The following is a 27,928-nucleotide window of genomic DNA, read 5'->3' as shown; positions in this document are numbered from 1 at the left end:
TTTGGGTTCGCAGAGCCACTGGGTCAGGAATCGATCAAGTGGAAAACCTTTGTGTGGTTAGGGGTGATTTTGACGTAAGACCAGATTTGTCACATCTGCCCGGCTTTTTCTGCTGCCAAAAGGAAGCGGAATAACAGGATGCTACCAGACTCTCAGGGAGGGAGAGACGGGGAAGGAGAGAAGCGACTCAAGGAGAGTCAGGAAGATCGAGAGGGGGGAATAGAGTTGCCTTTACCACATACTGGGACTAGTAATCCTCCTCTTAAGAAAAAGAAAAAAGGAAGAAAAAAGGACAGGTGACAATTCAGTGAGGCCTTTCTTGACATTTGGTGTGGATCGATATCTCTCTACGTATTGATAACGTGTTGAAAAAGCAAGGGAGCGAGAGACTACATTGTGCCTTTGTTATGAGAGCATTATAGACACCCTGAAAGCCCAGATACCATGAAATCTTATTAAAGGTATAGCATCTCATTAAGTTCCTGCCAGACAAGCTGCTGGATCCTGCCCTGCTTCACAAAGACGCAGAGAAAGACAACACATGTAGCCCATATGGGGCTGAGCTGATATCCTAGCCTCCACCAGAGCAAAAAAAAAAAGTTTCAGATGTATTATTTATGCCATGTTTAGAAAACACTGAGTTCATGAGCTGCATGATTTATTAAGCAATATTTTTAGTTTATTTGGACACTTTTACCCCCGAATAGCATACGAGTTCTCATCCAACCAGCTCACAAAGACACTGAACTGACCAGTACATACATACGCTTGCATGCAGAAAATTTAATGTATATTGTGTTGAGGCCATTGAGCAAACCACACACACGCACACACAAACACACACACCACAATCCCTCTTCAGGCCTTAACACAGCTGACACAATGACTATGGCAAGGTTAGGGTGGACCTTTTTAGGATTAGTCTGTGAGCACATACTCTCTCAAAGTCAGTGTTTAGCAGTTTTTTTAAAGAACAAAAAGAAGGATAAAGAAAAAGCTTGACATATATCAAACTGGACCAGACAGAGAGGGCATAGAGGTGGGGGGGGGGGGGGGGGTTGTCTTACCATATTCTCAGATGTACGCCGTTTTCATTCTCTGGCCTGTACCTGCAGAAAATTGCATCTTTTTTAAAAAAAGGGTATCCGGACGGCAAAAGATCATAACCGTCCATCTGGCCTATACAGTTGTACAGACCAAAAGGAAGTACTGACATTTTACTTAAGAAGTAATTCTCAGTGGATTACAGTTGCAGTGCTAAGGAAGAGGCTCAGAAGCGCAGCTAAACAAGGTCAGCAGAAAGACACACTGTAGAGCAGCAGGCAAACAAATAATGCAAAGCCCAGAAATCCGTAAGCAGTCGTATAGAATGGACAGACTAATCCCAAAGTAGGTGTAATATGAGAAGACAGGGATAGAGACATATAAATGAAGGGGTGTACACAAGTCAAGTCTGAGGCTAGACTGAGCATAGTGAGTGGGTTAATTTGGTTAGTCTGACTCTACTAGCTGTCAGTCAATGAGAGGTTAGTGGTTTGTTTCACAGGGCGAACATTACTGCAAATGCGGCAATTTGCTGTAAAACACGACCCCACAGAAAGATGGTGGAAGTGATTCCCAACTGCACAATGAAACCAACAAACAACGGCGTTTCCCAAATGAGCGAGGAGGCAGGAGTTGGAAGCGTCTCTTACCTGTGGCCGATTCCTGCATCTTCTCCCTCTTCCGCTTCTTCTTCTTTCCCTAAAAAATATACAGAGGAACGCATAAAGTGTGGCTCCAGCACTCACGCTCACTAGACCACTCTTGATATCCTGCTGCTGACTGCCATGTTCACTCATCCCCTGCTGGGCATCCAACCAGCATCAACCCAGACTCTGGACTCCACCACAAACTGCGACACTGAGGGACGGGCCGATGGAGAGCCGGATCTCGTATCGAGTGTGCTCTACCTCCTCTCGACCGCTTTTCCATAGTTTGCAGGCCTGTTGAAGTGTGGCCATTCCCGGCCGAGTGAAAGTTCTGCTGTTTTGACAGCTCCGTATCTAGCTTTGAAGTCCCCCCCCCCCCTCGTATTTTTTAAATGCCAAACATTAACATGAAGTGCAATTAAAAACGCTCACTGCAATTAGGCTGTGAAGAGTAGCACTCGTTTTTCCAGTGAGGTGGTGGGAGTGCGTAAGGATTTTTTAGCTTATGCTAAATCCCCAGGGGGGAGACTATAGGTATAGATAGCAGTGTAGAGTCGTTCTAGTCAAATATGAGCAGCACTTTGGTTTCCTGCTGCAAAGTCTGCTAATCCACTTATTCATGAGCTAATCTGCCTTCTACTGCCGCGGCAGACAGGGAAGAAGAGAAGCTGAGTGAGTGTGTGTGAGAGAAAGGGTGGGGAGAGATAGGAGGGGGTGCACGGCAAAACTATGAATGATACGCGATTTTTCCACGCCAGTGTGTTACCTATTTTGGGTGTTTCCAGGCACGATGCTCTGTCTGTAATACTGTGATTGTGGGAGCGGTCACAGAATAACTAATTCCACAAGGATACACCATCTACTTTGTACTACCCATTATCGTTACCTTCGTCGTGTGCCACATAGAAAACCATTCCTCTAACCCCCTTCTAAACATCAAAACTACTGAGAAAACAGGAAATTCAACAGGATCCGGCCCAAATGTCACCAATGCAGCGATGATGCGCATCTTTAACTCTGCTGTGCTTCACTGGGAGCAGAGCTATGAACAATCCCCCGCCCCACACACACACCCCACCTCAGCGAGGCATTTTGGCAGTGGAGCCGTGGAGGCAGAAGGAGGAGGGATGCTGTCGGTGTCCGAGGGGAGGCAGATAAACACCACAAAGCACTTTGGTGGTGGAGTGAATGTGAGTGCTGGAGCCACACTTTTAAATAAAGGCTGGTGCTCTCTCTCTCTCCCAAACACACACACTCACAAAGATTCATACACGTCACACGTCACTCAATAACACATTTAGACTCTCATCCAGCAGCACGTAAGTACACATAAATGCTGTAACAGTAAACACAGGCTTCATCCTAAAAATCCAGCTGAACCGCCCAGATTCACAAACAAAAAACAAAAAACAAAACAAACAAAAAAACGGGCAGCTGGGGGAGCAGAGGTTGCTACTGCTGAACGCTGCATGTATAATCCAGCCTCCTCGACTCAGTCTAACAGTTGCTTTCTACATCCGAAGCCGATATGGAACATCAAAGAGCGCCGTAACCATTACCAGGCAATTTTCACTCACAATGGCAATAATAGTGTCCGTGATACTACAATCCATTTTAGTGTGGATGGCACTATAACAGTGAATCACAGTGTTATGAATTACACATTAGGCTGAAACAAAGGGTCTACAAATGGACCCCATTAGCATGGAGGAGGACTGGTGCAAATTAGTGTGTTGGTGTGTGTGTGTGTGTGTCATTCCTGTGTGGCATTTTAAGAACAAGTCATGCAACGCTGACATAAAGAAACATGAATCAACACAAACACATTCACACATGCACGCACACGCACCTCTGTCAGTCTGTTCTGTTGATACTCACATAGTTGTCTCGAGCGGACCAGCCTGGGTAGAGCTGCATGTGGAGCTGCCGTTCCTTGCGGGCTAACTCGTAATACTTAGCTTGCTCTTCTCGAGATAAAGCATGCCACTGTTTCAGTACAAAGGAGATTAAGGGGGAGGAAAAAAAAAATAGCATACAGTCAATTACTGGCATGCACTTGCATGTTCTCTGCATAGAGGCGTGCGCTGGTGTTTTGGTATAGAAGGGGGAAAAAACTTTTCAACTTCCACATGTGTATAAAAGAAAAAAAAAAGCGGGGGGGATGAAAGACACAAAGAAGAAGGGGGGGGGGGACATGATGAAGAGATTAACATGCGCAAGAGTGAGAGAAAGAGAGAAAAAAGTAGGGGAGAGGGGGGTGGAGACAAGAAGGGGGGGGGGGGGGGGGGGGGACTTTGATTTCTTATGAAAACACTGCTTCCAATTTAGCAGTGCTTTTTATTCAAACTATGTCAGCAAGCAATTACCCTACGCAGGCCACAAACTAGGCTTTGCTGTGGCTGGCTGCCTCAACCGCCAGGCCTATTCGTTAAGGCTTTTAACATGGCTCTGTGGTTCCATTCTTTTCCCAATCCTCAAAAGGAACAAATTTTGTCATTTCCAACCGTGCCATTATACAGGCATATTTTATTAAAGCCAATCTGATTAAATGTCAGTTAGACAGGCAGCCTGTGTCTGTGCTGTTGAAAGACAGAGAGAGGTGGGTGTGGGGCTTTAGGGGGAAAGGGGAAGTAATTGGCTTGAGCATCATCAGGGCAATAATCACAACCAGTTTATAAAGACTGCTAATAATGGGGAGAAATCATTGCACTTTTTCAGCTAATCAAGCAGCCTCCTCAGAGAACATGACATAAACTATGATCTCACCGCGATTCAGCAAAGATAAACTCGGGGGAAAAAAAGAAAGAAAGCTAGAGATCGGCGTATAGGTATACTGCGCGACCCACCCTTCGTCCCAGGATCTGATTGATGGCGGCGCTCTCCTTCAGCGTGCACTCGGCAACCACGTTCGCACGCATCTCTTTCATGTAGAGCATGAAGGCGTTTAGCGGCTTTTTGATGTGCGGTCTTTTGGGCTCCTGCTCCTTTCTCTGTTCGTGCTGCGGCTTCCTGTAGAGAAACGGAATACGACAACAAAGTGGAGGAGGTGAGAAAGAGAAAACACTAAAAAAGTTAGAAAATAAGCAAAATAAATTCAAGTCCAAAGCAACGGGAGAAGGAAATTATGGTGCCGCCGTGGCGACAAAAGCAGCGAGGGTCTGGCTGCACTCAACCAATGGCGAGGCAGCGTGAGAGGGGCTGCCACGCCATGGGCCCCGGCCTCTTTAATCATGTGCAGTTGTACAGTTGCAGCCCTTCATGCAGAGAGATTACTTCACCAGTAATGGCAACCAAACTTTCTTGTCCGCAGCACACTGGTGAATACTTAAAACCAAATGCTCTCGCGCTAAAAGAAAACACTGCTCGACTTACTTTCTAACAACCTTTTTGATACCAGTACAGTCTTGGTAGGAGGATGTCCATGAATAATGGAAATATCAGTGATAACCACTTCAGGGCTCTCACAGCACTTCCCACTGCACACACTGGGGATGTGAATTCTTAGCACTAATCTAGGACCTGTATCTGTTGTCAGCTAAGAGTGTTGTGATCCCAGAGGCCAAATGAAGCATAGGCCTGTTATCAGCAGAGCGTGGGCCCTCGCCATTTATCTGCTCACATCAAGAGAAAGAGAACAAGGCGTTGGGAGAGGGTTTGCTGAGCATCGCCCTCCTGTAGCGAGTGGAGGAGAACACAAATACCTGGAAGTTTGTTGTGTCAAAAAATGCTGATAGAGGAGTGACAGCACAAGCTTTAAGGTAATATTTTTTGTGTTTGCAGGACTCACATGTGCATGATGTCACCGTCATGAGGCGGCTCCTGTTTGACCTGTGGGTTGACAATGGCCGGGTGAGGGATTCCTGTGGCGTGAGGACCTGGGGGACCTGGCACCATGTGGTGCGGGAACCTGCAATAACAGGACATTTTGATTATTAAAGACTAAGAAGAGGATCAGAGGAGTGGAAAATATCTTCCAAATGGCATTAAAGTGAGAAAAAAAGACTGGGAACTGTTTTATATGACTTTAGAAATTGTCACACACGCCATATGCAGTCATGCGTATGGCGTGTGTGACAATTGCACGACTATAGCCAATGATTGGTTGCGCCTCAAGAACAAGCAGTCGGAGTCTCTTTCACCGTGTTTTTACGCTTGTCATATTTCAGAATTTGTGATTAGATCTCACTTTTTAACTTTTCTATCAATAGTTTATAATATTGTTAGATTTTAACAACATGGTTATAGCTTCTCTTTAATGAATGAATAAATAAATTAAAGTGAAGTGTCAAACAACATGGTTCTAAAGTGCAAATGCACCACTCCCTCAGTCTAACAGACTTGTTGCTAGGTATAGACTCTGCCTAGGAAACCAAAAATCAGTGGGTGTAGAAAAACAGGAATTTGTTTTTAAATAAAACAGCCGCCTGTCCTTAGCCTAACTCCTTAAATCAAAAGTGGGTTAGTCAGATTTACAAGGGCATGAGGAGGAAAGGTGGTGGAGACTTCTGGTCATGTGTGATCAAGTGTCCTGCTCGTGGACGTTACATCTGTCTTCACTCAGTGTTTGCCCTCAAGCCAGCAGAGTAAGAGATAGTGGGGAAAGTGAGAGAGATATGTTTGGGGGGATAGGAAAAAAAAAGCACAGGAAGTAAAAAGGATGCAGTGGAACAGGGCTAAAGAAAAGCACTTGAAGTAAGTCTCAGAAAGAAAGAAAGAGAGAGAAGCGCTTCCAGAAAGCTTTGATAATGGTTAAGCAGCCATATGGCTATGCAGGGGCACGAATGTGGTGATGTGTTTGACATGTGCTGGGCACACAGTCGAGTGGTGTGGCTGTGGCCACAGCAGCGCAGCACAAACCACCGGAGGCGGACCTCCCAGAGGAAGCTGCTGTTCCAGGCCAGTACTTCTCTATTGAGTACACAAAGCCGGTACAGTGTCACTGTCCATAAGACGTAAAAACGCTGCATAGTTTCTGGTCCCTTTTTGCATGAATCAGTCGTACAGGCTTTTGCTTTAATCTGCCTGTGACTCACCATCCCAGCTGTGATGTGAGCTGCCCCACTCCTCCAGGAGACAAGGAGTAGAAGTTGGGCATGTCTGGTCCGGGGTGATGCCTGGGCATTCCTGGTCAAAGAAAAGAAAAAAGAAAAAAGCAACACACAACTATTAGATAGGCAGAATGCAGATAAGGAGGAAACAGTGCAAGCAGCAGGATAGCAAAAATAAAATAAAATAAAAAATATCCCTTACGGACATATTTTAGCGATTATTCAAGAAGTGTGTGTGTGTGTGTGTGTGTGTGTGTGTGTGTGTGTGTGTGTGTGTGTGTGTGTGTGTGTGTGTATAAAGTTGGGATTATCATCGGGTTTGCATATTCCTCAGTCATACATTCTGGTTAAAGTCATGAACTGCCAGTTTCGGAGCAGGGCACACACCGGGGCATCAGCATGGCTTCTTGACCTCACATTATCAACCCGTGAAAGGGGCGGATAATATTTTCCCCGCTTAAGCTCGACTCCTTCCAGTGTGTTTCAGCATCTTTAAGCTGGATAATTGAGGCTTCATCTTTATGACAGAGGCTGTGGCTCTCCCTGTAGACACAGGATTGACACAGACTAGCTGTCTGTGGATCTCCAGGACTAAGCTCCTCTATCTCCAGCTCGCCTGCTCTTGTTGGGCTTCAAGGTCAAGGGGTATCTTTCTGTGAGAAGACTTAGTGAGAAATGGGCTGCGGGGCGACGAACGTTTAACATCTGTAAGGTCTCATGGTTTTTTGTCTTAACACACATTTTTCCCCCCTTCTTATTTCACAGTTGTGCAAGTAACAATAAAAGTCGGAAGATATCAGCAAATACTGTTTATACACAGGCAACTGGAATGTGCCTACATGTGTGCTCACGCAGACACACACACAAAGAAAAGAGGGCAAATGCCTCCAGATTAACACCATCTTCTAATCCCTGCTGGAGCCAGCCTTTTCTCCCTGCCTCTATCTTTTCTCTTCCTCCTTCTCTCTCTCTCCAGGCTGGGGTCTGAAGGGGGCCTCCCTCCTCAGAGAGGCTGGCCGAGTGGGAGGCTTATATCTCCAAAGCCAGTGTAGCAACGCTGGATTCATAGCACGGATAGCGCTACTCCCCTGCCTACTAATCCACCACCTAACACTCCTTTAGGGCTCTCCTGAGGGCAGAAGAGAAGCAGGCGATGGCTGAAGCAGCAGGGGAAGAAGAGAGCGCCCCAGCGTGTTAACCTTGTCACTCACACCCCTAAGGTGCCTAATTACTCACTCCCCCCTTTTCAGTTCCCGTTGACATCCCGACAAAGCTTCACGCTCCCGTTTCCACTCTGAACATGTGACACCGATGTGACTGTCACCATAAAAAAACAAAACAAACAAACAAAAAAGAGGATTAAAAAAAGTATTCACTAATCAAATTCATGTTATATGTCTTTACCCCCCCACCCCACCCCAGACACACCTCCCACCCCACCCCAGACACACCTCCCACTACCCTCCCCTCCGCTCGACCTTCCATCCCTCATTGCAGGCCTTGTGCATATTAGGGCTCATAATGAGAAAATCCATGATTGTTTTTCATAATTAACGAGCAGATCAAAGTCTGAGCCCACTAAGGAGTGCAGAGCGGCAAATGGTCGATATGTGTGAGAGAGAGAGACAGAGAGAGAGAGGAAGAAAAAAAGAGAATAAGAGAGATTTCGTTTTAAGCATTTTGGCTTAGCTCTTCTGATATCCACACACATGAATATGCCTAGGGAAATCATTTGCTGCTAATTCTGCAACCGGATCGCTTGGACATGGATTTCTGTTGGGCTGCGGGTGCAAAAAGATCAAATAGTACGAAAAAAAAAAAGAAGGAGAAGAAGGACCTCCAGGGCTCCTTTCAGCTCTTGATTGTCAGAGACCCAACGTGAACACTGAAACGGGTGTGAAGCGTTTTTCCTCAGACTGTACAACGTGACAACACAACTGTTAAATCTTCCGTGCCTTCGTTATTTCCTTCTGCTACCTGTTTATCCTCTCCTGCCTCGACAAAACATGTCAGACGTGTGATTTTTCTGACATATGTGGAGCACTGTTTCGTTAAATGTCCCCGCTCCCTTCATCTCTGCTACTCTGTGTACTCCTGTGCTCATTTCCACATTGTTATTTATAGCTGGTCCCTCAGAACCTCCGAGCCTCAACATCATCATCGTCATCATCATCATCGCCCACATCTTGTCTGATCCCTCCTCCTCTTTTTTTTTTTTTTTCAACTGCCAGCCGCAGGAGAAGAAAGCAGAGAAAAGAGACAAGGTGCGGGACAAAACTGCGGATGGGCCACGTCTTTTTTTGTTTCCTTTCTTCCTTGCATTAGCGAGAAGCTGCCAAAGTCTCCAGCTGTGCAGGGCTGAGGAGCTCGCTCCCAAACGGCTCAGGAGCTCCTCCGCAGCTGTCAGAGCTGCAGCTTGATGTTATAACTGAGAGGCAAAGAGTGCAGAGGGAGAGGGCAGCAGAGCTCAGCGTGCCATCCCACAGGCTGCTTCAAATGAGCTCACACTTTGAGATGATAGGAAGGATGACTGTACTGCGACACTTTTTCCCCCCCTCTCTCTCCTGATTCCCGTCTATCCAGACATTTATGCAAAAAAACTAAATGCAGTCAGGGTTCATCGATGCCTCCATATCAAGCTGCCATGTAAGCGAATACGGTGCAAAAATCCATTTCAATGTCACATTTTATTGCATTAAGAAGTACTGGTGACCTATAATGTGTCTGTGACGACTTTCTTTATTGTATCCTTCTACAGTTTTCACTCTTTCAGTCAGTAAAAACTTGCTGACAACAAAGTGTTCAGTGCCACAGCAAACCCCGTTTTTTGTGTTCACTTTTACATAGATATATATAAAGAAACGACCCCTTTTAGTTCCACACAGTGTGATAAAAGGATTTCAAATGTGGGATAAGAACAGCAGATACTGCTGTGGCATTTCTTTGGTGTCTTACCTTGTTTGTTGTTGGCATCCTGGGGGTGATGGCCAGAATGGGACACTGGAGCGAAGTGTTCGTCACTGTACGTGATCAGGGGGGTGAGCGGGTGGACTGCATGAGACGGCTGCACCACGGGGACTTTGTTGGACTGTGGAGAAAAATGCAAGAAGATTTACTTTTTTATTTTTTAAATGCTGTGAAAAGCCGATGCCTTTTGTGTTATTCCATCTGAAAAAGGGGCCCTGATCCCTCACACATGATTCATAGAGTACAGGTGGTCTTGCTCTGCAGCAGCACAGTGCCTTCTTGACTTTCATTGTATGGTCAAGAAGTTACTATAAATATATATTTTTAAAAAACATTTCTTGAATTTCTTCTCTCTTTACTAGGCTGGGCACAGCAGCTCAAAACTTTGTTTAGCCTAGGTCAGCAGGTTTGAAAATCCCCACATCCCCCGAAGGAGAAAAAAAAAAAAAAGAAACAAGTCAAAAGAGGTGCGCGAGCATGTCTGAGACAGAAAAGGGGAGAAAGATGCAAACAGAGGTGGAGCGAATAGAAGCGAGCAAGCGATAGAGCAAAGGGAAGGGAGAGAAAAGAGAGACTTGCAGGGTAGAGTCAGAGCAGAGGTCTTAGGCGGGAGATCAAAGGCAGTCATTAGCTGGTGAATAAGGGGAGTTCATTACAGACCAAGAGCCGGGGGAAGAAGAGATGAGGGATGGAGGAGGAGGAGAAAGGTGGGTGGGGTGGGGTGCGGGTGGGGGTTCTGGCTATGGGGAGAGAGCGTGAGTGAGACAGATGTCTGCAGCGGTACTTAATGCAGGGGTAATCACGTCAACAGTGGCCTGGCCACAGACCCCTCATCCCAGGCTGACTCAGAGAGACGGAGAGCGAGAGAAAGAGAGAGAGCTTCCTCTGGAAAACTAAAATAGATCGAACCAGGCCCGAAAAACCCCCAACCCCCAGCCAACAGTGCTTACATGCTTCAGCTGCACTGAACACATGGTAATGCTTAGCCATGCTAAATCTACTATTTACAGTCTGAGCCCAGAGCTGAGCTGAAGTCAAAATATCACCTCCACAGGATATATGGCTAATCGGGAGAGACGGCGGTGCACCGATGGGTGAGACGCCACTTACACCGGGCGGCTCCCAATGAGCTCTCCCGAGTTTTTAGGAAACTCGAATCGATTTTATTCCCAGAAACAGTCACATGATTAGCAGCGTTGTTAAAGATACCCATCTAAATTTAGGATAAGAATCAAATTATGACAGGATGATAATAATAAATGGACTGTTCTTTATTAGCCCTCGCTTTGTTGTCTAGTGACATGTGTGCCAAAGTGACATTCCTGCAGTGCTAAGTGGTGACTGGTGCCCCGCCTCACCCACTTACACACACACAGAAAAACTCCTCGGACACAGGGGTGGCTGGAATGTCTGAGTTTTTCTGAACCTCTCGCAGACTGGCACCAGCTTCAACTTAAGAACCCCCTCCGTCCTCCCTCCATCTCACCACCTTCTGGGAATGTCCTCAAAGAGCAGTACGTGTGGTATGTGTGTGCACGTGTCCAGCTGCATGAACCATCATTCTCATCAGGGTCCCAAATCATGCCGGGAATCTCATCTCCTCAGGCCAATTCAGTTCCCGGTTTGGAGACGGGGTGTTACGGCACCATAAAGCACAGGTTGCACTGCACATGTGGTAAAGTTTGTTCTCACACAAGAGAGAAGCCCTGCCTGAAAACTAAGCCAAGGATGTAGAGGTGTAATTTTCTCACACCACCCCAGGTGTGTTGCATTCCCTGGTCAACAAAGAGCCAAAGGTTAGTGTCCAGCCTCATCCTTAAGAAGGTTAGGCTTATTAGCAAGGCTGCTAAGCCTAAAAAGAGGGGACTAACTAGGCCTACAGTGGCTGAGACATGCCTCCACCAGGGGCTAAATGACAGCATTCTCACACATATTATTTTACGCCTCTCCACTCCCATTTGTTACGGTGTGGGAATGAGATAAGAACCTGGAATGCTATCGTTAAAACCTGCTATGCTCCCCAATATTGAAAGAAAAGCCAGCTGGAAACAAAAAAAAAAGTTCTCATGTTTGTGCGTACACATAGAACTACAATAAAAAAAAAAACCCCATTTAAAACAATATTTTAAAGCAGGGCGACTAACTTCTTAGCACCTAAGAAAGCTTGAGTTTTACTGCCACAGTGGAAAAGCCCTCTTTTGTGCTCTTCCCAGTTACAGCTGTCAAATCCTATTTTTCTCAACTTCTTAATAAACTGCTTCCATTGTGGGGAAGAAAAAAAAAAAGATCCACCAGGGAAAAACCTGCAGGCCTATGTGACCAATAGCAAATTTATGCCCGTTTAGGGTGCACACTTACGCAAATTGCATGGCCTAACTGTAGTTTACTTTTGAAAAGGAAAGGAAATAAATTGTCCGTCAGGCTTCCAACAGCTTCATTATACTCTAGATATACATAAAATTTGATTGTGCAAACCGTATCAGGGTCAAGCCAAATCCTGGTTTAGATGGTTTTTTATTTGATTACATGCAAAGAGGTATTGCTGGGGCAACATTTTACCACCATAAATTAAAAAAGAAAAAAGAAAAAACAACATTAAAAACTGACACCATTAACAATTTACTGAAAAAAGGAGCTGGAGACACCCAACTCCTGACAACAGCCATGAGGGTCATGCCATGTCCTAATCTGATTCCTTCTCATACCCTACATACCCAGCCCTACTGGCTGCAGCAGTAGCAACACTGTTGCAATGGGGGCATCCATATTGGAGGTCCCTTTTATTGTACAGGAGAAATAATAGGCTTAAGATCTTTCTATTCATATTTTTCAGGCAGAGTGAAAGAAGAGAGGCGGCGAGGATTGAAAAGAAAAACGTTCCATTTGGAATTTCATATCCAGGCTTGGCCGGCCCTTTTAAAAAAAAAAAAAAAAAAACCCTTCAGATGTGGTTTTAAGAGAAATTCATTGTGCGGAACTGGAGCTGGCAGGAAGCCCTCCATGGAGGAGACACTCCAGTGTGTTTCAGCAAGGGGAGCCAGTGACTTGGCGTGCCATCTGAAATTGGGGGTGGGGAAGAAAAATGGGACGTTTCACTTTTGTTTTGTTTTTGTTGGGGTTGTTTTTTTTGTCCCCCACCCTCCTGCCTTGATTTTTCTGACGACACGCCGACGTCTGTGATCTTGTATTCTGTCATATTCCACCAACATCGTGTCACGGTCGGTAAAACAAGAATTTGCACGTTTATACATGTGTCTACGTGGTGTACGGAACAGCCATCCCTGCAATATTGCCTTTTTAAAGCATCTCTCTCCCCTCACAGCACAGCTTTTGTACTCCACTCAATTATACCACTTCTGCAGAGTGGAGTGGAAAAAAGGGAAAGCAGGAATTTTATAATAATCACTTCCCACTTCTGTAATTTATATGCAATGAGGACTCTCTGCGCCTGCAGCTACAATCAAGTGTGTAGAAACCGTGTGAGGTGTTTCACAAACAGCTGGGGAGATGTCAGCTCAAACGGCGGCTATGGATTCTCATGCTGCTAAGTCTATTCGCTGAGAAGCCCTCCTCACCACAAAACCCAACCTCACCTCGCAGGATTTTCTGCACTCTGGAGGGAAAGGGTTTACAGGTGAGGGCCGAGGATGTGAATGAAACAAAGAGAAAATGCAACATGGGACTGGCCTGTAATTATAAGACCCATCAACAAAGATTTGCAGGAAAATCTTCACTTAAAAAGTTTTTTAAAAGAAGAACATATGATTCTCAGCATAAGTGAATCACAGGTCCTCCACACCCTCCTTTGACTGTTTAAGTACATCTTTAGCTACTGTTTCCATTGATAATGGGCTCAAAGAAGAAGACGAGATTACAGACACAAAGGCTCTGTAAATGTCAGTAGTTGGGAGTATGAAGCGAGGGTGTGTCCACTACTGAAATCCTACAGAGTCGCCCTCATAACCAGGTGTTCACTCTCAGGTGTGTTTGTGCGCAAGCTGTGCAACCTTTACCCAACAAAAGTGAGCAAACATTCTCCTGTAGTAGCTTTACAGCATGGGAATGAAAAGGCACTGTACCTCCCCCTTATACCAAAAAAAGGAAAAAAAAAAATCAGCAGAGACCAACCTGAGGAAGCTTAAGTAAATAACCAATTACCATTCGCAGAGCAGGTTGAACCCCACCAGCTTTGAGAGGAGCGCTAAAAATGGGATGTTTTATTGGCAGGATGGCCCCTTGGCCAAGGGGCTTAATGTAACGAAACCCAATTAATGGAGAAGAAAGCCGGGCCGGCGGCAAGTGAAGGAGCGCCACGTGCCGAGGGTAATGAGACGAACAAGCGAAGCTAACCACAGGGACAGCAGCAGAGGAGGCTACGAATAATAAGAAAAGCATACCCCAGAGAGAAGTATACATCTGTGATGCCCTCCCAAATGTCTCCTTGCCCTCTCCTCATTATTCCAATCAAAAAATTCAGGTATTCTCTCTTAGCGCTATTGAGGGTTCCTGTAGTTGAAGACATGCAGTGAGACTGAAGGCAGTAGCCAGTTACTAAAAATAAAGAGGAGGTATATAAAGAGCAACCCAAACTTGCAGCTGAGTGGAGTTTAGTGCAAAAAATAGCCACGCTCCATATGTTCAATTTCATGGCTTTAGTGGCCAAGCTTCAGTGTAAATTATCAGGCAAGGAAACTTGTCATGCTGCCCTCTAAATACCGACACTGCACCCACAGACATGACAGCTATAGCTGATGTCAAACACTTTAAGTAACCCCACCTACACACACACACACACACACACACACGCGCGCACACACGACGTGCGTTAAAATATTTCAAGCTACATGAAGGTTGTGTTAACCACACATTTAATAACTTAAATACACAAACACTGCACGTGAACACAAAAGAGCTGTTAACAGCCAAGTGTCTCTTTCCTCACCGCGTCAGAATAGGACGAGATGGATTACCCATCATCCCTCAGCTGGCATGAAGAGCGTGCGCTCCGAGCAAACCAATCGCGGCTGGCTCTCGCGCTGACATTCTCAACGAGCAAAGATGATAATTTGTGTGAAATGTGCCTGCCTTACATGAAAAGACTTTATCCGCTTTTTAAAGTGTTCAACTCTTAATTTCTATATGTCGCGGTGCTATTTAAAAAAAAAAAAAAAAAAAAAAAAAAACAGAGTGGAAAAGGAACAGAACATTAGAAACGATCCAGGTGCCATTTTCCTCCTTACACATTAAGCCACAAAAGGTAGAAGGAGGGAAGTGAGGTGACGACAGGGAATCTGTTTTTAAAGAGCTCTGGCTCTAAAAAGGTGCGCACAGGAGGTGAAGAGGGTTTGAATAGGGCCATGTAATCTATTCCATGTTGTGAAACTATGTTTTACTAAATAAGTGTTACGGTACCTGTAGTCCAAATTCCTTCCTGTAACTGAAGCAAAATCAGGGTTTTATTTTATAGGGTTTTAACAGATAAATAAAGAATGAGACTCTTTGTATTGCATTTTTTCTCTGAACAACAACAAGCAATGTGCTAAAACCTTTTCAGACATGACATATGTAACATCAATCATGTTCTTCACAGGTTCATTCAGACGTGACTGCGATGCAAGATATTCCAGAATAGGTATCAAGCCTTGGGTAAGTACATCACGCAGCTTGTAGTCGATGAGGTCAGAGCTGTATTGCTACAACAATGGCAGGCAAATGACGAAAGCGTTCTCTTATTTATGCTGTGTAGAGCAATCTTTTATTTAAAGAAGCTCACAAAGGCACAAAGCCATTACCCACTACTGTGACTTCTGTCATATTTAAAGCGATACATCAGGTGTGTGTAGATCTGATCTGGTCAGATTGCTGCGGTGAAAGAAGAATAAAAAAAGCACACTGAGACATGTCATGCTTGAGATGAGAGGTAAAGATGGCAACTCTGTTTAAGACTATCAGCCCGAATTCCCACTGGGAACAAATTTGAACTATGAAGGCCTCAGTTACACCTCTACCTCTTGGAACCCATTTAATGCAACAAGATAGTATTGGGTGTACTCGATAAAGTATAACGTCCATATTCGCTTGATTACCAACTGGTATGTGTTTTTAACAAATATTGGACAACAATGGAAAAATGAAGCGCAGAGGAACAGCTTATATAGACCATTGTTAGCAGCAGACATCGACTGTCCAGGGACCACAATCAGCCAATGTCATATATGTCTGATTACGAACCGGCTCTCACCATGTATGCAGAACACACACACAGTGGTATCGGCACAGCTCACTCACAGGCACGTGCCATGCGCAGTCACATGTCGTAAGCGAGTGGATATGGTCATTTGAGATTTTTTCAGTGTGAGTGAAAAGGACCATGAAAACGTATGTAACAGCACACTTAAACATTTAACTCAACCTCACTCACTTCAGACGGACATTTTCAAGAAGCTAACAGAGGGAAAGCGGCTAAAGCTAAAGCTATCCAGAGCTCAGAGCCTCGGTATGAGCAACAGATCAAAGCAAATAAAGGAGAAAAAAACTGCAGACAGTAAAAAGTAAAAAAAGAAAAGAAAAAAAGAAACGAAAACAAATGTAACAACAAACCTAAACACTAAACTCACACAGAATATCAACTCAAAGGGTTGATATCCTGTTCAGACTTATTTGGTGATCCTGGAAAACAATTTCAGTAACATTTCTTTTGTTATACAAATCTCTTGCACCTGCTTTTATTTAAGGTAAAAATAGATAGGTAAAGGTGAGCATACAGCAACACATTTTCTTTATCTGTAACTCTTTCCTGCAACAGAGCGCCTTATTTTTAGTTGTTTAAATGAGAAAAGATCCTGCAATTTACTGCAGCTTTGAGTAAAGTTTAATCATTTATTTGACTATAAAGAAGAAAAGTAGATCTTTGTTTGGCTATGCTGTTAATTATAGTTCTTAGAGAGAAAGCTGGTACGCAAGGCCTCACTTAAAAAATAAAAAATAAATATGTATTCACTGAGAAATTGGAATCAATGCATCTCTAGATAGTAGTAGCAGGCTGTAGATTTTTGAATACATTTACTGATACAGAGGAAAAACTATATATAAGTCACCACACTCATCCTATAGATAATTTAAGTAGTCATTTGAATTTTTACATAAGATGCTCCTGTGTCAAGCCAATGCTCTCAGTGTGTTCATATGATGCACTGTGTGGAAGCTGAGCAGAGATCGGCTTCTCCATTCTTCTGTGCCTGTGTGTGTGGTGGTGGTGGTGGGGGGTTGGGCTGCTGCTCTGGCAGAGCCCCGGGCGAACTGCAGGATGTTCACCTTGCGGCGGGGCACAGGGCTCATTATCACAGCGGGACCTGGTCACATCAAAGGACTAAGGAAAGGGCAAACATTCTGCTGAAGTGCCACTGTCAGCAGGCCTGCAAGCGCACTTGCAAACACATACACAAAAAGACAGCCCGCACACACACTCGAGCACACACTAGGCATCTATCCCCTCACAAAGAACATGGCAGCTTTTCTAAAACCATCACTTGCTTCGAAACTCTAGAGATGCGCTACCTTAAAATCCAATCAGCTAGTATAGCAATGGATTTGTGTAATGAATGTGGGAAAAAAAAAGTGTTGATGATGCATCTACCTGATCAGCTGTGCACTTAAAAACCACACATGGTGAACGAAGATCTTGGAGCCCTGTGTTTGAATACAACAAAAATGTTTGGAGTCCTCCCCCCACACCCCTCTGAATCAATCAGCATCCCTCCCTCTGCAACTATTTATAGAAACCCCACTGCTGCATTAACACACTGCATGATTTATCATTAGAAACAGGCTCTGGTCTGCTGAGTAGCTACATTCATGCCAGGCAACGCGTTGGTGCCAACATCCACATTCAACAACAACACTCGAAGGCCCCAAGACATGTACACAAATAAAATCGCAGCACAAGCTAACTCTGTGCGGCTAGTGGGCTAAAACCTTAGCCTCCGTACAATACGACAGTAGGCGAGAAAGGGAGGAGAGAAAACGAGGTGCAGAATGGGAGGAAAAGTGCTGATGAGTTGCCTTATGCAGGAGGCTTCATAGATCCGTTGAACAAGAGCGGATTTGCCTGCTACACCTAGATAGTGTTTCCCCCCCTCAGCTTTCGCCCAGGTATTCTGGGCATGAATGGCTGTCAGTTTGGATTTGGGAGCTCAGCGTTGAGGGGGGAAAATAGAGTCTGGTGGGGGTCTTTGTGTGTATCTACTTGTGGAGACGGGCGCGAGAGACAGTGCTCTTCTCGCTAAGCCCCAGCTAGCAGAGAAGAGCACAGAAAGGAGCGGCGATGCAGGATTTCACATTGCAGACAGGAGGAGGTTAACATTAGCCTTGCGAACTAGCCAAAGAGAGATGGGCGAAGTCAGGCGGTGGCCGGGCGTAGAGGCGCTGCTGTGTTTTTGCTGGGAAGGTTTTCAGTGGCACACACACCAGGAAAAATGTGGATGGGGAGGCGATTTGAATGTGAGCCGCTTCTGCCTGAGCTGAACAGAGTACTGACCTAGTTTTCCTTCTGTATTTCACTCAGACTGATGCACACCCACCCACATGGTGCGTAAGAAAAGAAAGAATAAAAATATTGATGGCTTAGTGAGTAACACTGATGACTTAATGGAACAAAGAAGAAAATTAACAGGAAAAAAGAGGTATGGATTCAGTTTCTAGTAAGAGGGTTCAGTGAGGTTATGTAATCTTTAAAGAGCAGACCACAAGAAACCCTTTTTGCCTCGGGTGCCACGACACCTGTGATCAGGCATCGATTTGAACTTCTGACCCCGCCACCACATCATCATCACTACCTTTTTCACCTTAGTGCACCTTTGCTCTTGAAGACGTGCGCGATCCAACTATTTCCCATCCTGTTTTTCATTATGTCACAACCTGTGCGACTCTTGTGGAACAGGGTATAAGGGTTCGTGCCGCAGAGCTAGGGGGAGCATTCACGGCTGTGGATCCCATTGCAAACCTTTCCTCTCATTCGCATTATGGGCCGTGCAACAATACCAGCAGCCCACTGTTTGGGTGTGATTCCACGTTTTAAGGGATTAACTGGTAAAGACTACCAAAAACTGCCTTTCAGGGTGGAATTAGTCATTAATCAAAACCACACATTTTAGGGTTTTTTTTCCTCCTAGCTGGGTGCACACGCCCCTGCTAAGATCTGAATGGCAAGCACAAAGCTATTCAAATCTGATCCCCTCCGAACAAATGGCTTTTCTCCATCCCCACAGAAGCCGGGAACACTTAAAGAACCTCTCCAAGGATCTGAACGGTCACAAGAAAACTCCACCCCATCAATTAGCTTTGTGGCAGGGTTTAGTGGGCTTTAATACAAACAAAACAATGACCATGTACAACATGGCAATGGACAACGTCTGCTTATCCCTTGATATGCCTAAAGAAATGGTAATGGGGAATTTCTGAGGCACAAAAGGGACTTCTTAGGCTCAGGGCATATGGTTACAGCGACATAGAGCATGCTCGTGCACCTGATGCCTCAAATCTGGATGATTAGTCATATAATGAGCACAACAAGGTTGTAATTCAGCTCTTAGCTGGATTTATTAATACTGGGCTTCTCACATGCTTAATATAATCTCATTTGTCTCATTAGAATGAGCTGCAACTTTGTTTTTATTTGATCAACAAACTATAAAATATGAATAACTAGCAAGAGTGACTTCATGTTTTCATTTACTTAACAGACAACTTTTGCACTGTAATGGGTTTAAAGAAGAGTCTTTTTATTTGTTTTAGACTGACAAATAAATAAATGAAACTAACCAAAGTGTAGCAAGTGCTAAAAGGTTTCAAACACAGGTAAAAGTGAATTGATGCAATTTAAATAAGCTGTTCTCACTCATTGTTAACAAACAAAGTAATGCAGGGACAAATTTGGATAACTGCTGTTAAACTAACTCAAATAAAAGTCAAATGCCACTTTTCCACTGCACTGTTGCCTCTGCGTGGAAGTGCCACGGCTTACGAAAGGAGTGGAAATGCAGAATTGACGTGCGGGGGTGGGGTGTGCTCTTGTACCCCCACCGAACCCCCCATCCCCATCTTTCATCTTGAGACAGGGGTACAGTGGGGGTGGATTGATTTGATGTTTTGATGCATTGTTTGATGACGGGCAGCTCAAAGTGGAGGATGCCTCTGTGATGTCTGTCCATTGGAGGACATGAAAAGCGTCACCTGGCCCCTGAGCTGAGGGTTATGGTTGATAGTGGATTTAAGGGCTCCCGCCGAGCTGGACGGTGGCTCCGTTCTTGCCACATAATCCACTCAGCGTGACCTTTTATATTTTTAGAGTCAGTACCACTTCCCCGTCAGCCGGCCTGGTTGAAACGATCGCAGCCATTAGGGTCCTGATCAACTACATTGTGTAACTGTACGTGTAATTTATTTAATGCGCGCATCCCATGAGGAAAATAAGAGCTTTCCATCACTGCCAAGCTGTCCAATGATCAAAAGAAACATGGAGCACAAGGCGAGCTCATCAGATGAACAAACACATTCTTGCTAGATATCTTTGTGGGTTTCATCATCCTGCATCAAGTGACTGCTGGGGGAAAAAAACAAAGCCTTGTTCTCATCCCTGTGACATCAGCGCTTGCAGACAGAGTGCAAAGGAGGATTCAAAGCAAGGGCGATCATATATTTCCAATTAACCGCCCCCCGCCTCCAAAAAAAGTGAATCTGCAATTTTTCCTTCTGCCCTCCACCCAGCATCTAATTAATGGTTTCTAAAACCTCACAGGTTATTAAGGGAAATAGGAACATCTTAATGCAGGTTAGGCAGTACTAGTTGCAAGGTTGGAACTCGGAGCCCGCCCTAGATTTGACTAAACTAGGAGCAAGCATAATTGGTAGAAATCTCCTCGCTGAGCCAAATGAAAAAGCAAAAGGGCGTAAATTGTTACACCGCTGTGTGTTAAGACACTGAAACTGTTGCAGAGATCAGACGAACTGCAGCAGCAGGAAAAGAACAGCATTCATTGCTTCGCTGTTTTCCTCTGTGACTTGGGGCCACTGAGTTTTTCTCCAGCCATAGTAAATTGGGCGCCTGGGGCAGGAGCCTTGGCCGAGCTTGCATTTCGGCGGAGCTCACTGTGGAGGGCATGAGGGATAGAGATATGGCACTGAAGCGGGGGGTGGTGTAGGGCGGGGGAGGACTCCGAAGCATAGCAGAGGTGACATCACGCACATGTTTTAACACAAAAAGGGACCTGGCTCGTTAGCGCACTAACTAGCGAGCTCCATGGCAATCAGCGCTCCTCATTCTCTCCGTTCCCCTCTGTCCACGTCGTCATAAATACGGCTACATCTGCAAGTGTAATCACTCCATTGTGCTCTGATTTTCTGCTCTGCTGGGCAGCAGCATGGCAGCCTGATTTTCAGCACCCACCCCCCCTACTCGGTCCCCTCCTCTCTCCCCTCAAGTGCCCTCGCCTGTTCCTGGCTACTCCTTTGCCGGTGAGGCCGGTGTGTCTCACAGATTACAGAGCTCTGGTCGCTCAGGTAACAAGAGTCACTAATCTGGCTGGGGTTGAATTACACATAATTGCCTCGGCACCGTGATTGATTTCAGCCCTGGAAAGGAAAAGACGACCCCCCCTACCCCCCCGCATCCCCCATCCCCAGCCAAACACCCCCCACCACCACCACCTCCCTGCCTGCCTGCCCGCCTCTCTCCAGTGCTCACGAGCGGCAGCCAAGACTCTCCATCTAGTAGGAGGCAGGAGGCTTTGAAGAGATCAAAGCCAAGGCCGGGAGCAGTTGCGCGCCCTGGGAATACGGGAGAGAGGCTTTCTGCTCCTCAGCCCTATTTTCTAGCGTCATGTTGGATTGCAGCTGTATTGCATTTCGCCAGTTTTCTTAATGCTCTTGGTTTTGACTTTGACATCAGTGATCCCCCCTCGGTTTCTTCAAAAACAAGGGGGGGAGGAGAGAGGGAAAGAAAAAAATAAGAACCTGAACAAGAGAAGGGGGGGGGGGGGGGGGGGGGGGGGCAAAGAGGAAAGAAAGGGGGTAAAGAGATCTACAGACTGATTTTTATTTTCACAACTCCATAATTGGCTAGTTCAAAGGAGATGGGGGGAGACTGTAGCATTTGTTTTCAATTCCACTGCCGATATGAAAGGAGCGACAAACTTTTATGGGTTTCCCAAAAATTAAAGACAGGCTCTTTTTTTCCCCCCTCCTCTGTTTCACAGTCAAAGAGCAGGGTGTTTTTTATGACCAAGACCACACAAAATGAACTGATAGCAAAGCCCTCCTCTTTGTCCTCCCACAGAAAACTCAATAGTTCACGTGTGTGTGTGTGTGTGTGTGTGTGTGTGTGTGTGTGTGTGTGTGTGTGTGTGTGTGTGTGTGTGTGTGTGTGTGTGCCGTCTGACAGCACTTTAGTGTGCGTCAGAAACAGTTAAGACGAAATGAAAGTGGTTTGATGTCTAGCTCGGAAAACACAAAAGGAGGCACGAAGAAAAAGAGCGCAAGCTATATCCATCTATTCATTTAATAGCTCGGCTAATAAAGCCTGGTGGCAAGAAGGCACCCTTTGTACTGTAACTATGTCGGCCCTATACCAACCTCCTACACTGGGGACCATTAATATTTCAGCGCTGTCAGATACACATTGCATGTGTGAGCCTCTTTAGCACTCACACCCACAGCAGAAAGAAATAATGAGCTTCTGAAAAATATGAAACAGCAAAAAAAAAAAAAAGGGAGGGGAGAGGAGGGCAAGAGCACGCCCGGGACTGACCAACTTCATACAACAGAGCAGCTATTGATCATAGCTCTGTTTCTTAGCTGGACAAAGTGAGGGCTGTTTGAGCTTCTCTGAAGTCTGGACGCAGCCGGCAGGATTTGTAGCCATGTTTCACTCCTGTGATCCTATTGTTCCCCTTCCTGCAGTTTACTAGTTGGAACACTGTTCGCCTACACCAACTAGACCCTACAAGCTGTCGGGATGAAGTCAATAAAGCTATTCATGTGTGTGTTTTTTAACTCATTTTTTATGGCTATATCAGGCAACAGTGAGGTACTGTGATCAGTTTTTTTAAAGGAACTTCTGCCAAGCTTCAATCAGTGCTTTAAAGACTCAACTTGTGCCGTAGGGTTTTATAAATCGCACTTTTTTATGTAACAAACAAGCAGCTCTAAAGTTGGTTTTGGTGACTGATTCGAAAATGTTATTTCATTTCGAGCTCATTCAGGCCGACACGGAGTTCCAAAAACCGTTCCCAGAGACTTCTCCCACTAACCCCTTTTAACTATGCAGTCATAACCAAAAGTGACAACAGTTGCAAAACAACTTGACGAGAAAAAGAAGAAAGAAAGAAAAAAAACTCTTGCACACATGCACACACACTGCCCTCTAGTCTACATTTCTGATCCACCCTTACAGGAAATCCACACCCAGACCATTCAAACAGAACTGGGCATGAGGGACAACCTTGGCGAGGCCCTCCATTGACCCCAGGAGATCAGAGGCAGACTGCTAGTGAAGAGTGAAGCCCTCTGAGCAGGTGCTGAGGTCTTGAGCTGTAGTCTGGCTATGGAAGCCTGGCTGGTTGGCTCCAGGCGAGACTGCCTGATTGGTTAAGCTTCATCCGATTCAGCGGGACGAACGGGAGCGAAGAAAGTGTCATCATCTATGAGTGCTTTGCTTTGAGCAAGAACACGTGCCCAAAATAAACATAAACAGGGTGTGTCAAGAGCGTGCCTGCATGTGACGCTCACGACCTTGACGCTCCCAGATTGCCTCTCTTGACACAGACGCCTTTTCAGGGTTCTGAAGAGTTAACAATTTCACCTTTGTCATTGGTGGGCTTTGTCCAAATAGAAACAGAACGAAGTCACATGTTTGCTATTATATCTACTGATCGCTCAGCCCACTCTTTTTTTTTCAAATTAAACAGATGCAGTGCAGTGCTGATCTTTTCTAGACATTAACAAACAGGGGTTAATGTGAGAAGGCAAATGCCCAGCACAGCCACATGGGTCATTGTACGCTTTCGTAACCCGTCAGCTCCCCAGCACTAAGTCTGTGTGATGTGTGTGATTGTGCGATTGATTGTGCCAGTGTGAGAGTAGTGCAGGTAAACACTGTGTAGTGGTGATCCTGTACCCTGCCTCCTGCGTGCTAGTCAGGCAGCATAAAACGTGTTTATTTTGGTTGTCATACAAGTCCTTAAAAAAAAGCAACCCACAGCTTTATTTGAGAATTTAAACAAACAGAAACAGGAGACTTAACAAATCAACCAGCAGGCTGCTGCGTTACCAAGAAATATAAATCATCCAGAAACTTCAACCTTGATTGTCTTCTTTTTGGTTTTCATCTTGAAAAAAAGAAGGCTATATCTCTTGGTCCAACAGACGATTGCGCTGCTGCGCTTCATTTAACGTGATGAAAACATAGATAAGGTGATTGCAACCACATGGCATCATTAGCGCCGTGCATATGGAACGAATGTGTCAACCACCATCGCCATATGAGCTGAGAACAGGAAGAAACCTTGGCAATTAAATGGCACAGTTTATAAAAACACTATGACACTACGGAGAAAAAAAAAAGCGCTTTTTCTGTGTGAGGTCCCTGCTGTGGTTCTTGATGTGTTCACACATATTTCACTGCGTGATGGATCTGCACAGCAGATGACATCAATGTCAGCGTGGCTCTGATGCATACGCTGCCAGATTGGTGCTAAAAAAAAAATCTGTCTTCTGACAGTTGTTGTGTTTTCTATACTTTCACACTAAATATGCAACCATGCACAGCATCACACTAAAGCCAGTGTACTGAAAATTAGATGAGCTGACAGTGAGATAATCATATGGAGGTCAGCTGCTTAAAAGGCAAAAATGCTACATTGAGCTCTAGTAAATTTCACAAAGCATGACCAGTCTGTTGTGAGACTTAAAGAAAACTACTCAAGGTGCCATAAGCTGCCAACTAGAACATTATTTGTGGACATGGAAGGCTGCTGGTAAATGTAGTGTTCTCTTTAACAGGGATCTTCCACGGTAGTGCTGAGGGCATGAGCTTAGGACACACATGGCACTGAGGGATACCAGAGCGGTCCTACCAAATCCCGTTAGGTAAGCCTGGGTTAGTGATTCCACGCTGCGAGACACTGGCTAGCAGATCCGTCACGTTCCCACTACATCAAAGGAAAGTGCAGCGCTGCACTCCCTTCGCCCCCTCTTTCTCGCCACGAGGATCTTGCAGTTGAGGGTCCAAAGGGAAAAAGGAGTGAACGGCAATAGAGAGGGAGATCTCTAAACCCCCCTCCTCCCCTCAACCGCAGCAACAAAACCCAGTGATTCTATCCAGTTCTCTCTTCAAACTGATGCCCAAGACTCACGAGACTGCTCTCACAGTTGGAGATCGCAAACACATCTTCAAACTAAAAGGTGGAAAAACCTGGTACTCTACGTCTGCACTATCAACATGTTAAAACTAAGAGCATGCAGCAGCATTTTTTATCTTGTCAAGCACGCATTAATACGTTTATTAAAAAGGGAATATGGCAGAATGCCGTGGGCTCACTGGTTCTAGGGATTTGTTTAAACTTAAAAAAAAAAAAAAAAAAGAGCGTGTAGAACGGGAGTTTTTGCAAATGGGAGGGTGTTTATGTGACAACAGCAGCATGCTTTGAGAAATGATTTTGGGTCATTTAAAAATATGCGCTGCCCATCACATGCACTGCGATCTTTTTTTAGAAGCTGTCGTTTCTAAATCTCAGCTTTGGTTTGTGAGACTAAAGAAGAACAGATTCAATGATAAGCAAGCGCCGAATGCGTCGTCTTTCACACATCAAACCTGGCGCGATGACATCCGTGCTGCTTTGAAGATCAGACTTTATATTATGATCATTCTGACCAAAACTGCAAAAAAAAAAAAAAATCTTATTTGTCAAGGTACAGATGCAGACACTGAGCAAATGAAGGTCCTTACTGCTCTTGACAGTCCTTCTAGTTTTTACACAGCAAAGGTTTAAAATAGCACAAATACAAATTATTCCAGGCAGAAAAACACTTTTCGCCTTATCAGATGATTCTGTAAGTGCTCAGGAAGGCTGTTCACGGGAGGAAAAAAAAAAAATCCTGATGTGGGCAACAGCAAATAAAAATGTGTGTAAGCTTCTGTCTCCTTAAGTCAAGGCTTCTCAGAGTGGAGACATTGGGTAACTAGTGAGCTGGTTATCCCTAGGCAAAAGGATACAAAAAAATATTGTGCTACAAGTTAAACAGTTGTACTGTAAATTAAAAAAATAAATACATTCAGATCAGGGGTATAAAACAAGCATACTGTGTGATTTACTCCCATCCACATCATCCTTGGGTCAGCAGAAACTGATAAGATTGTATCCTCTAGACTTGCGACATGTCACAAGTCAAGCGTTAGAATGAAGAGCCTCTTTGAAAAAGGCCTCACATGCAGTATATTCCTTTAAAACATGTCCACTTGTTCATATCAAAGAGTCCACTGAGCTTAAAAAGTTAATCAAAAGCTGTAAATCAGCCAAATTTGTCGACAAAAAAGCTTGCCACCACCCCACTAACCTGGTTTTCTGTATGCCTATAATCACACCCAAGGTAATGAGCAACCGTCCAATATGGACAAATGTGATAATCACTTTAAAATACACACTTCAAATTAGACAGCAGTTCCCACTAGCATTTACCAGAAACTCAAGTTTCTGTTGCTTTATGATCACCAAGGTATAGATTACAGTCCTTACACTTTTACGCATTGAACTGTAAACTGTAAATCTTCAAAAGCTGCAAGTTCACTTAACAAATAAATGACTCCTTAAGTTGGCTAGCTTTGTTTTAAACCCACACGTATGGGGAACTGGCATCATCACACATCAAATTCTAAGCTCTTGTGCCGGAGTCAGCTTATCAAGCTGGAAGTCCTAAAATCTGCTGACAATCAGCAACTCCCAACAGCTCTGTCGTGACTGGACGGCATGTGCAGGAATGTCATGGTCAATGGAAATCAATCTAAACTACTGGGATTGGGGGCGGTGATGGGGCTGGGGATGGAAGAGAATGAAAGAGAGAATGTGCCTTTGATCTCAGTGAAAACCGATCCCAGGCCTGCAGATACTGTGGCTGCGGTGGCCAGCAGCAGAGGCAGCAAGCTGACATCAGTGAGAAAGCCAGAGGACTCATGTTCCGTGATCCCTCCACCAAGCCTTGGCTCTTTTTATTGGATAAGTGAGAGAAACGTATATAAAATGACTACCGTTTTATTGAAGACAGGGAAGGAGGAAAATTGAAAAAAAAAAAAAAAGCAGCCATGGTAAATGAAATGAAAGCGTGGCTTTAGAAGTTTTGGCAGCAAGTATACTGCCTAACTGCCTGGCCTAATTCATCTGCAGTGAAGGGTAATTTCCTCTCACACAGTCAGCTGGTCTCCATACAGACTTCTATGAGTTTTTCTTTTAGCTTTGTGCTATACAATAAAACAATAGCTAAAATCAACCAGAAAACAAGCCAAAAAATAGAATTTGGAAGGTAACATACCCCGCTTGTGCACTATCCTGCTTGTAAACTGAAAAAAATCCCCCCCAATCCACGATGTCATATACTTTCACCTTCTGCAACTTTGGCAGGGAGGAAGCATTGCAATTTTAACATCATTCTATGATAGAGTTGCGTGTGAATGAAGATCCTTTACACACAGCATGTGGCATCTGCCCCCGACAATCACATCTGCTTCCAAAAACTGATTCTTACAACAACACAGAGCTCACATTTCACAACTTTACCCTGATGAAACCGACTCGCACGCACTGCAAAAGCACAACAACCGAGCGTTTCCCGTATAGAGACGCCACACCGTAGACAAGACTGAAGCTGGCTGCAGAGACGTGAGCAGAGCAGGGCCAGACCGGACAGCTGCTCGTGCGCCCTGTGTTTTATGTCTGTCTTGAGGAGAAATTTGCAAACGGGACAGACACAGGAAGCCGCCAGTCAGAGACCTGCAGCTGGCCTGAAATTAATACCGTCACAGGGGCGATATCTGCAACACACGCCACCCCTAACACGGTACTATAAGCTCTTCTGCAGGGTAGCCCCAGAGACATGATGTTGGCTCCCTCAGTTCTGCTGGGCTAATTAAAGGGTTTACTTGAGTCATGTAGGCATGCATCACTTCAGATTTTAACA

At 44.9% G+C, this 27,928-nt stretch overlaps 1 protein-coding gene across 6 annotated transcripts in view; it reads right to left on the bottom strand.

The window, feature by feature from the left end:
- The window catches only part of lef1 (lymphoid enhancer-binding factor 1), a 44,783-nt gene that overhangs the window by 10,646 nt on the left and 6,209 nt on the right, over positions 1–27,928 (bottom strand). The window contains exons 4-10 of one of the 6 annotated variants that reach the window (XM_040024017.1): positions 9,695–9,827; positions 6,725–6,815; positions 5,479–5,598; positions 4,538–4,700; positions 3,570–3,677; positions 1,695–1,737; positions 1,068–1,109 (exon numbers count right to left, since the gene is read on the bottom strand). In XM_040024017.1, coding sequence (XP_039879951.1) covers positions 1,075–1,109; positions 1,695–1,737; positions 3,570–3,677; positions 4,538–4,700; positions 5,479–5,598; positions 6,725–6,815; positions 9,695–9,827 — 693 coding nt within the window. In that variant the 3' untranslated portion in view covers positions 1,068–1,074. Of the gene's footprint in view, positions 1–1,067; positions 1,110–1,694; positions 1,744–3,569; positions 3,678–4,537; positions 4,701–5,478; positions 5,599–6,724; positions 6,816–9,694; positions 9,828–27,928 lie in introns of all 6 variants that reach the window. The other 5 variants (XM_040024018.1, XM_040024015.1, XM_040024013.1 and 2 more) reach the window with 5 other exon arrangements.

Source organism: Simochromis diagramma, unplaced genomic scaffold (assembly GCF_900408965.1).
Source record: "Simochromis diagramma unplaced genomic scaffold, fSimDia1.1 OVJJ01000302.1, whole genome shotgun sequence".
Lineage (NCBI taxonomy): Eukaryota > Metazoa > Chordata > Actinopteri > Cichliformes > Cichlidae > Simochromis > Simochromis diagramma.
The sequence above is the reverse complement of the archived record's forward strand: the minus strand, read 5'-3'. Positions and strand labels throughout refer to the sequence as shown.